At 46.2% G+C, this 10,052-nt stretch overlaps 1 protein-coding gene across 1 annotated transcript in view; it reads left to right on the top strand.

Moving 5' to 3' along the window:
• Nucleotides 1-9,722, top strand: part of SDHB (succinate dehydrogenase complex iron sulfur subunit B) — a 9,927-nt gene extending 205 nt beyond the window's left edge. The window contains exons 2-8 of the mRNA XM_026862921.1: nucleotides 806-933; nucleotides 2,219-2,304; nucleotides 4,349-4,485; nucleotides 4,796-4,912; nucleotides 7,092-7,193; nucleotides 7,405-7,527; nucleotides 9,500-9,722. Of these exons, the coding sequence (XP_026718722.1) occupies nucleotides 806-933; nucleotides 2,219-2,304; nucleotides 4,349-4,485; nucleotides 4,796-4,912; nucleotides 7,092-7,193; nucleotides 7,405-7,527; nucleotides 9,500-9,577 (771 nt within the window). The 3' untranslated portion in view covers nucleotides 9,578-9,722. The remainder of the gene's footprint in view (nucleotides 1-805; nucleotides 934-2,218; nucleotides 2,305-4,348; nucleotides 4,486-4,795; nucleotides 4,913-7,091; nucleotides 7,194-7,404; nucleotides 7,528-9,499) is intronic.
• Nucleotides 9,723-10,052: the final 330 nt, after the last annotated feature.

Raw genomic sequence — 10,052 nt, 5'->3', positions numbered from 1 at the left:
GGCCGGAGGGGGTGTGAAGGGAGTTGGGGGCGGGTCTGGTGGGCGGGAGGGGCTGTGTGAGATCTGGGGATGGGCAAGAGGAGAGGGAGCTGAGGGGCAGGAGGGGGTCCAGGGTGCAGCACAGGGTGGGAAGCGGACTCAGAGTGGGTAAGAGAAGAGGAGGTGGGCTTGGGGGGGGGCAAGAACATGTGTGTGGCGGATGCTGGGGAGGGTCTGGGGGCAGAAAGGAGTAGGATGTGGTCCGAGATGGGTTTAGTGGGAGATAGAGGTTGACAGGAGACTGAGAGACACGGGAGATTCGGAAGGGGGTGGGGAAGCAAAGTGTGAACAGGAGGAACAGAGATGTGGGGTAAATTGGGGAGGGGTAGGGGCAGGTGACCCGGAGGGGAAAGAAGCTCCTGGGGGAATCCTGTGAGGAGGTGGTTTGTTGGCCTGGAGCTAGGTAGAGATGCGGCTGGGAGCTACTGAGGGCAGTTTTGGGGCAGGGAGAGTCTTCAGGGCTCTGGAGGAGGGATTGTCTGCAGGCGCTGCAGGAGCTCCTGTGGGTTGCCCCTTAGTTTTAGGATTATCTTGTCTGCCTCGTGGAGGAGGGAGCCCCAGGACAGGGGTGGTTGAATGCACCAGGGTACCCTACTGTAGAAAATCTGTAGGAGGGTTTTCCCAAAACTGTCTGAATGCCAAATACAAAGCAGTGATGGGTCCTGCAGCTCTCACCCCAAACATGTCGCCTCAAGTCATTTTTTTTTGCCTGGCTAAGAGCCACCCAAAGGGACCTAAGGGCTCTCCTGCTGTTGTTTGAATACAGATATGTCGGGGAGTGCAGACAGCAGCTGCGGTGGCGCCCCGTATCAAGAAGTTTGCCATCTACAGATGGGATCCCGACAAGCCTGGGGACAAGCCCCGCATGCAGACATATGAAGTGGATTTGAATAAGTGAGTATCTCCCTTTAGGGAGAGGCTTTGCTGCCAGGCAGGTGCACTGGGGCTGTGTGTGCATGCAGGTTATCTGACAAGTGATAATGGAGGGTGGTTGAGGAGCACTTGAGCTGACAGCTAAAGGTGTCAGCAGTCTCATTAAGCTTCAGGGACTGTTAAAATCTTGCTGGAGTGGCCAGGGAGGTGGTGTTCAGCCATGTTACAGAGCACCTTATCCTCACACCAGGTGAGATCAGTGATAAGTTTCTGATAAATCTTAGTATGATCACGTGGGATTGTTTTTCTCTCCCTTACCTGTTGGTGCTAAGTGTGACAAATAAAACTGTACCTTGAATGCCAGTGTCTCAATAGCTGTCAGCAGTAAAGTGGTCACTTTGTGCCTTTTGTGAGAGTCTGGGTTAAAGACTTGAAGGTGTTTGTGACTTTAATAAGCTTTATTTATATGGAAAATTCTGGGGTGTGTTCTGAAAGGAAGCTGTTTTACATATAGCTCACAGTCCCAGACCTGGGAGATAAGGTGGAAGCTTTATTGACTCTTCTCATAGTTTTCTTCATGCTTAGTTACTTATATGATTTGCAGGTCATGTGGAACTTGTAGTAATCACCTGCATGCTTTGGTAGCTATGGCCAAGAAAGCTCTTAGTTCTCTGATTCTGCGAAGGGGTGCAGTTTTCCCTGTGGTGCAGAAACCTTTGTATGGGCACATGTGCTTTGATTTCCCTGAGCTTGAGGAATCACCTCAAGCCCTTTCTGAAAGCTTCAGATACAAAGCCATGCAGCTCCTGACTTGAGAAGCACATGACAGAGAACTCGAATTTGTGTGACTTGCATCACTTAATAACTTCTGGGTGTTGCCTTGTCTGCTGTATATAAAATTACATAAGTTGTCCAGGACTGTTTGTTTTTGTGTGCAGCATTGCGTGTTGTGACTAATGAGGACACGCAGACTTGTTAAAACCTGACCCAAAAGGAGAGAACCGGTAGCAAGGCACTTGGTTTTCAGTTGTGCTCTCTGAACTGTCTCCAGCTGAGCCAGATCTTTTGGGCATCAGCAAAAGAAGGACTTCTCTCCCACCCTGACCCTGGGGTATGCTGAGGCAAATGGGTCGTGCTGCTGATCACGAGATCTCTATCTTGTTGCCTTGGATTGGCAAATAAACCCCCCATATTCTTAACTGTAGTTGATCAAAGTCCTTATAGGTGCTTAGGTTGCTAGAGATCAAGCACTAAGGCTGGAGGGGAGGAAATGATACAGGTTCACCAGCTTTGTTTTCTGTTACAGATGTGGGCCTATGGTGCTTGATGCTCTGATCAAGATTAAAAATGAGTTGGACTCCACTCTGACCTTCCGCAGATCATGTAGGGAAGGTAAGAAGGAATTTCCAGCCTGATAAACTGAAGATTGTCCTTGAAGCCTGTTTGTTGCTGACAGTGTACATGTAACCACTTGAAAATTTCAGGGTAGATGGCAGTGTACCACTCTCCCAACTGCTGCGTATGAAATACCACAATGAATCAAGTAATAAAGTTAAAGCTCATATTCCCAGGGTGTAATCGCACAACACTGAGCTATGAGCAATATGCTTAAGCAGCCCCAGTCGTTCCTGTTTCTGTCCTAATCTTGTTCATCTTGCTGCCCTCCAGTGACGAACTGCATAGGGAAATATAGCAGAAGAGATTACAACAGCAAAATTGAGGGGGCAGAGGTGGCAAATGGGAATGAATTGTAGGGGCTGCTTTATCTACTGCTGCTGTGAAATAAGAAAGGGTGTAACTGGAAGAGTGCTTATGACTTCTAGGAATAGCTTCAGGAATCTTTTTTTGGCCCTTTGAGTAAGCTAAGTGATTGATTGAGGAAAAGGCCATCTGGTGGTTTTACATGGCAGAGCGAGCGGCTGGTTCTCATACAGGTACAAATCAGCATGTCTCCTTAACTGCATTAAAACTTACCTGTCCGGGTGACTTTCCTTGGAAAAAAAAAAAAAAAAAAAAAAAAAAAAAAAAAAAAAAAAAAAAAAAAAAAAATCCTAATTCATGGGTAATGTTGGGATGCTGAGCTTAAAACGATAGTTGTGGAAATGCAAGGAGGGAGGATGCCTTTCCAGAATGGCCTTTGATTTATTTAGGTGGGTTTGCAAGTATGAGAAAGGTGTCTATAAAGATGTTTTGACTTGGATCTAAATGAAAAGCACACTTTAATGCAGCCGTTTCCTGTAGAATCTGCATAGCAGGTGGAGGAATTTCATATGGTGTGCTTGTTCTCAGTGCCTGATACTCAGATAGCCAACACTGTGGGAATTACTTGCCCTGAGTACTTTGAGAACCTGAAGACAGATTTTCAAGCTAGACTGGTTCAATCTTGTCCCTTTTATACCATGCAGGGGAAAAAAAAAAAAAACAAAACACCACAAAACAGTTCCTGTTGCATACTCAGGCCTGTGTCTGCAGCCCTGGTTCCCTCTCCAGTTGGCTGGAAAATAGTTGTAACCATTCCTGGAGTGGGAGCAACAACCTCATTCCAGTGCCAGCCTTTATCTGGCAGTGAGGGGCCAGTGCATCAGGTGCTGGGGCGGGCTAGCTTGTCGCTGTGAGGAGCAATGGCATTCCTCTGACTCATATCAACTGATATGTGTCAAATCCTCTGACATTAAGAGTTTTGCCCTTTGAACATTTGCCTTGTTGATGTTTTAGGCATCACTCTGAATTGGATACCAGGCTCCTGCCCTGAGCAGTATCTGCGACAGTTCTGCAGTGGTTTTTCTTGCAAACCTTGGCCTTTCCTGTGCTTCATCTGATCCTTCTATTACTGAGAGATCATTAGCAGTGTCATTTAATCCATCTGTTAAGCTATTTTTATGCTGTTTGTTTTGGTGAGTGTCTGTCCTCTCACCTTTGGGAGTTAATGAATGCAGTTTATGGCACCGTTCTACCCTGCTGCAGAAGCCACAGAAAGAAGCTTCTGTCTTAGGGAATTTATGTCCCTGACCTTCAGGAATGCTTTTGACTGTAACTAGGGCTGATGGAGGATGCGCCTGGTTCCCACGTTACAATCTTAGCATTAGCTGCTTCGCATCGATACGAACTTGTGCTTCAAACTTACGAACAAAGCTGAATGTCTTCCCCACCCCAAGTAACATGTAAAATTAATGAATGATGCGAAAGGGATGAAGTGTCCAAGCCACTTGTTTTCTGCTGTGGAAGGAAGTTCAGCACTGGGGATGTGTTTGAGCTTTAATGAAAATTACTCCTGTGTTTGTTCTTTATTTAAATTGCAACGTGTTTGGCCCAATGGCAAGTTCTGGCGTTTTCCTTGTCACGTACAGAGTTTCTTGAAGACAACTCGAGGGTATGTTTGGGGCCAAGAGGATAAGAGGGTAAATATCTAATACTTTACTTCTTTTCCCCCACTCAGGCATCTGTGGCTCTTGTGCTATGAACATTGCAGGTGGAAACACACTGGCCTGTATCAAAAGAATTGACCCCGATCTCAACAAGATCACTAAAATCTACCCTCTCCCCCACATGTATGTGGTGAAAGACCTTGTTCCCGTGAGTATCTGCCTCCCTCAGCTTGCGACCAAGGGTTCCAGGCAGTGTGGGGTTCAGATTGGTCGGGAAAGGGTAACGCTGGGAGGTGCCAACAAGATCAGGACTCACAATTCCCTTGTTACTCCTGCTGGTGTTCTCTGGCTTGGGTGGGTCTGAGCTTCACAGCAGTGACTAAATCTGTCCTCATTCGGAGGAATGTGGCAGGCTGAGGTAGAAAATGCCGCCTTCTGTTGGAGTGGTAGCACATGTTCAGTCTCTCATGCATCAATTTAGCTTAATAAATGTGACCTCTTTGCCTTTTGACTCCTAGGACTTGAGTAACTTCTATGCACAGTACAAATCTATCGAGCCTTACCTGAAGAAAAAGGATGAGTCGAAACAGGGCAAGGAGCAGTACCTGCAGTCCATAGAAGACCGTCAGAAACTGGTTACTACTTCTTTTCTACTGTTGTAATCCCTTCCAGATAAGACCAGGGTTAAAAGTTAACATGCAGTAGCTTCTAGTTCCTTTAATGACAAAGCTGTCTGGTGCAAAACCCGACGTGGGTGGAATGTGCTCCCTGAAATGCTGTGTCATGGCATGCCGGCATTGCTAGGGGTAACGTTTGCTAATGAAATGCAGTCGCGGTTGCGATGGGGCCTCTGAGCTCATTTCCACTGTCTGAGCTGCGAAACCGTGTGTGTTTGTAAAAACACTGTGAAGGCTACAGGCTTGTAATATTCCCATGGAGATAAGGCACTGCAGTTTATGCCGGCGTGTAGCTCTGGGGCTCAGCACTGTCTTGTCTAGCTGCAGCATGCTGAGCTTGTGTTGCTACTTGCTGGGTTTTACAGCCCTGAAAACTAATGGCCAAAGCTCAACCCTTTTGGATGGGGAGGTGCAAGCATGATGCGTTAGTGCAAGTCTTCTGCTGTCTGTCTTGAGCACGGTGCTATTTTGAGGGGATTTTCTGGGAATGTGGTGGTGTTGGTTCAAAGTTTCTGCATAAAGCTGAAGGGTGACTGAGGAGCCACGTGAACAGCTGGGACATAAGAGCTTTCTAAAAAGCTTATAGTGTGGGTAAGTTCTTGTCTGGATTTTCTTGGCTGCCACAGTAAGTATCATTAAATCATCAGTTTCTCTTTGGCCTCTGACATGTTTTGATGGATCCATCACTCACTTCCCAGTTCAAAGCTCGGCCTGTCAGTGCTCAGCTGGGATTGTTGCTGTGGGTCTGTCACTGAGCAGGCACAAAGTGGGTGAGCAGCCTAGATTTTGGCAAGTAGTAAAAGAGGTGAATATGAACAGCAAAGAGGAAGGCTGATTAAAGGAGATTCAGTGAAAACATGTGAGCTGCAGCCTAATTCTCTGCAGTGATCTTTGAAAGTTTTCCATTACGTGAAGTTAACATCGATGAATAGGCAGGTCATGTGCCCGTGATGTCGCAGCACCGTGCGACTGGTGCTGTGATGTCCTAACAACCGCAGGATTTTACAGTCTGAAAGAATCTCTATCCACAGGCAACCCTTCATAACGTTACATGATCCATGTGAAAAGACTAAAGGGACTTTCCCTTCACATGGTTTTCATAAAGCAGCATCCTTGAAATCACTTTCTCGTTCAAGTAGAAATAAGCAAACCTAAAAGTGATGTCAAGAGCTGCCTGAATTTTTCTCACAGTTAATAAGCTTGCTTTTTATCTTACTGCTGAAGCTTCTCTTGCTTTGAGAAGAGCCTCTGTGCAGGAGAAACTTGGATACAGTGTCATCTGCAAAACTCCCGCCTTTTTCTTTCAATCACTTGAAATGTTCCAATTAGAAATAAGACAAATTTAGGGTGTAAATTTAGTAGATCTGTTACAAGATCCCAGGAGTTCTGGCATCAGGTATCTTTCTAGACTAAATTTAATGAGACCTCTGTCCCAGAACAACTTTCAGATGTGTAAATTAAGCCAGGCTGGATCCTGTCTCTTAGCCTGGAGGGTTGACTAGGAGATTGGGAGACCCTCTGTTCCTCAGAGTTTGTCTTCTACCCAGTGTCACTTCCATGTAGGTCTGTCTTTCTTTTCTTCAGGCCTGAAAGATAAAGGCCTTAATCTCTGTAAAAATGGTGAAGCGGTTAAAGACTTGCACCATTTCCCTACTGTAAATGCTTGGGGATCCCCTCAAAGCACATGCTGAACTAGGAGCTCTTCTCCATTAGGCTGTTGGGCAGACTTTGCTCTTCCTTCTCTCATGTAATGTGGCTTTAATTGGTTACGTATTTGTTCCTTTCCTTGGCCACTTACTGGGACAGGCTGGAAGGGAGGAATGCAGGAAGATCAAGCAATTTTCACATTTTTCTTCATTTTATGCTTTTTTTCCTGCATTGCCACAAAACCCTAGCTTATATGGGTCAAGTTGGGAGGATTGTGTGCATCTTGTTTCAGAGGATGTGCATTAGGAGTCACTTTCTTCCAGCAGCACTTCTTCAGCGTAAGGTTTTTGGAGCCACTCTTGTGGTAAGACACTAGAGGGGAAAGTGGTGAAGGGAGCACGTGCTCTTGTAAATACCCTCTTTTAAAAAAAAAAAAGTTTTATCATGGGTTTCTGGAGTGGCTTGACTGTGGTCTCCCACCCCTGTGCAGGACGGACTCTACGAGTGCATTCTGTGTGCCTGTTGCAGCACCAGCTGCCCCAGTTACTGGTGGAATGGGGACAAGTACTTGGGTCCTGCAGTATTGATGCAGGTAAGGACAGATGCCGTTTCTCGCAAGGGGGGGGCTGCTGAGGGACTCCCCATCTCAAAGCGGTACAAATATTTGCAAGCACAGGTGGGATAGTATTACGTAGTCCAGATCCTGGACCAGAATTCCTGAGTTAGGTGGTGCTTTTAAAATCACACACTGATTGCAACACCTTGGAGAAGCACTTGGTGTGTCCAATGCCACTGATTTTCAGGCCTATCGCTGGATGATTGACTCCAGAGATGACTACACAGAGGAACGCCTGGCACAGCTTCAAGACCCATTTTCTCTCTACCGTTGTCACACTATCATGAATTGCACAAGGACTTGCCCTAAGGTATGTGTGTCCTGTGTACTTCCCTTCTTGGGTTACTGACTTGTTCCCAAACACCCTGCTTGAAACCAGTAGGAAAATACTCGCTTTGGCTTTTGGTTTCCTTTCCTTGAGTAGTTCAACCTGAAACAGTGAGTTCCCAGCAGTCGTGCTTATGACGGTGACTGTACAAAAGAATGCGGCAAGGTTTGTATTACACATATTTTCCTTGTGAGCAAGGCTGTGACTCTGAGAACCTGTGTTTCCAAGATTTAGGATGCTTTTTGTGTGAGGGACACTGCCAGAAACAGTACAGAGAAGTTTAATCCTGCCTCATCCCATCAGTGGTGTGAGCTTTGGGTAATACGTTTAACCCACACACACAGTGCAGCCTTAAACTCCAACAGTAGCAGCTATCCCTCACGTATTGTGCAACTTGGGTAATGGAGAAGACCATGGCAAGTTTCTCGGCACCTTTGGGGAACATGTTTTATGCTGACATCCTGCTGTCAGGGCATTTCCCAGACAGTCTGTTCTCTCTGGTACTGCTTTCGAGAACTGAGCAAGCTTTCTCAAATCAGAGTGTGCTTCTTCCTCTTCGCTTTGTAATGACCTTGTGCCTGTTGTTGGGCAGATTATCAAGTTTTGCTCTCCTGCCAGCTGTGCTATTTTCTAGCCAGGCTTTGCTTGCACCTGGTGGTGGAGAAATCTTCCTTGAGCTGTGAAATACTGTAAAGGCAAATGTCTGAGTGGATCATGGATGTGGGGAAGATGAGATTCCGGAGATCTGAGTTGATGTGTTTGTCGGGAGCGCTGCATGCTGATTTTTGTATGTATTTTTCTAAAGTGACTCACTGACTACAGACAATACTCCCCTTTGTATGGGGAGCTAGCTTGTGATCTGGTGTCAACCATGGTTCAGCTAAAGGTGAAGGTTTGACTTGAAGATCTGGCTGTGTGAAGAAATGTATGTAGTGTAGGGAAATGGTGCTTGCTGTCAAGTTTTGAGACACATCTATGGTTAATAATGCCTTTCCACTCACATGCTCTAAATCCTGGCTTTTGTCTTGATCAGCCCTGAAAGGCTGCATGGTGAGCTCTGCACCAGGGTAATTTCCTGGTCGTTTTCTGTCCCACAGTGCTGCTGCTGTAATCACGACAGCGCAGGGCAGCTGTGATCCCTCTCTCAGTTTGAGATTAGGCATGCTTGGTTGGGTAGCAGTGCTGCAGGATTAAGGGCCTTTGCAACATGACATGTGTCTATATTGTGGAGAAACCTTCTTAGGAAAGCTTAGCTGGCTTTTGTGTGAGGAGCATTTTTCACCTTGTGACTTAGTGTTCTTGCTCACTTATGGTGTCCTCCCATACACAATATTTTGTTGTTTCAGACAAGGAGAAAAACCACCTGTCTTGTACTGTCACTGTCAAGCTTTTCCAAGGCAGTTTCCTGCCTCCAGAGGTCATCTTGTAACACCCATAAAAGTGTTGAATTCAGGCCTACTTGAGCTTTATTAAAAGTTCCTATCGCTCTGCCACTCATTCTTCTATTTGATCCTGGCGTTGCTGATTAAAATGAATCCTCCAAAGTCAAATGAGCGTTTTTTCTTCGAGCAGTGGGAAGTGCTGCTGCTTCACCCTTCTCCCAGCACTGCGTCTCTACTCCAGGCTACCTTGCTCCTTCCTTGTAAATTGGGGCTGGAGTGCAGCAAACCTGCATCAGCACACCTTAACCGAGGGGCTCTACGTACCATAATGCTCAGCCTGCCTGGAGCAGGCTGTTGAGAGCTGTCCCTCAGTCTCCTGTAACCTCCCAGCTTTAAGGAAGCACAATCTTAGGCTGGACTCCAGCTTTTAGGGGAAAAAAAGGGTGCTGAGCACCTCCTTTGCCAGCTATTTTTGAGTAGTGCGTATTTCTGAGTTTATTGCGACCTAGATCGGGGGGAGGATGCTCTAACATGCTGATGTCCAGAGGAGCTAACAAATTTTTCTTTTTTAGGGTTTGAACCCTGGCAAAGCAATTGCTGAGATCAAGAAGATGATGGCAACTTACAAAGAGAAGGCAACTGCTGCATAATGCTGTTCCCTAACTGGAATCATAACACACAAACATGCTTTACCTGAAAGTAATTTATACATGATTTAGCAAGAGAAGGTTCCAGCAAGGAGTTTGGCATTTTTCTCATAGGCTTGCATGTACAATAAATACTGTAAAGAACAAATAAGAGTTGTTAGTTTATTACCAATATTGAACATCTCTGGTTTGCAGTTTTTGAGTGTGTGGGCAGCTGGGTCACCTCTGAAGCTCTCCTGTGGGATGAGGATTTGAAAGGGGCTCTGCAGCAGAGATGAAGAGAAACAGAATTTCTGCAGTGACCTTGATCCCATGTCTTGAAAGCGAGTGCCTGTGTGGGAAGAGAGACCTGCGAGTAGGAAGCCCTGTGGCAATTAGCAAGAAAACAATAGAAGTGGCTGGGAAAGGGGAATGTTGTAAGAATCTCACCCTGTTCTGAAATCCCCTGGGAGCTCCTTGGTGAGGAGCAAAGTGAGGA

The sequence above is a fragment of the Athene cunicularia genome (assembly GCF_003259725.1).
Source record: "Athene cunicularia isolate RWA chromosome 21 unlocalized genomic scaffold, athCun1 chr21_part1, whole genome shotgun sequence".
NCBI lineage: Eukaryota > Metazoa > Chordata > Aves > Strigiformes > Strigidae > Athene > Athene cunicularia.
The sequence above is the reverse complement of the archived record's forward strand: the minus strand, read 5'-3'. Positions and strand labels throughout refer to the sequence as shown.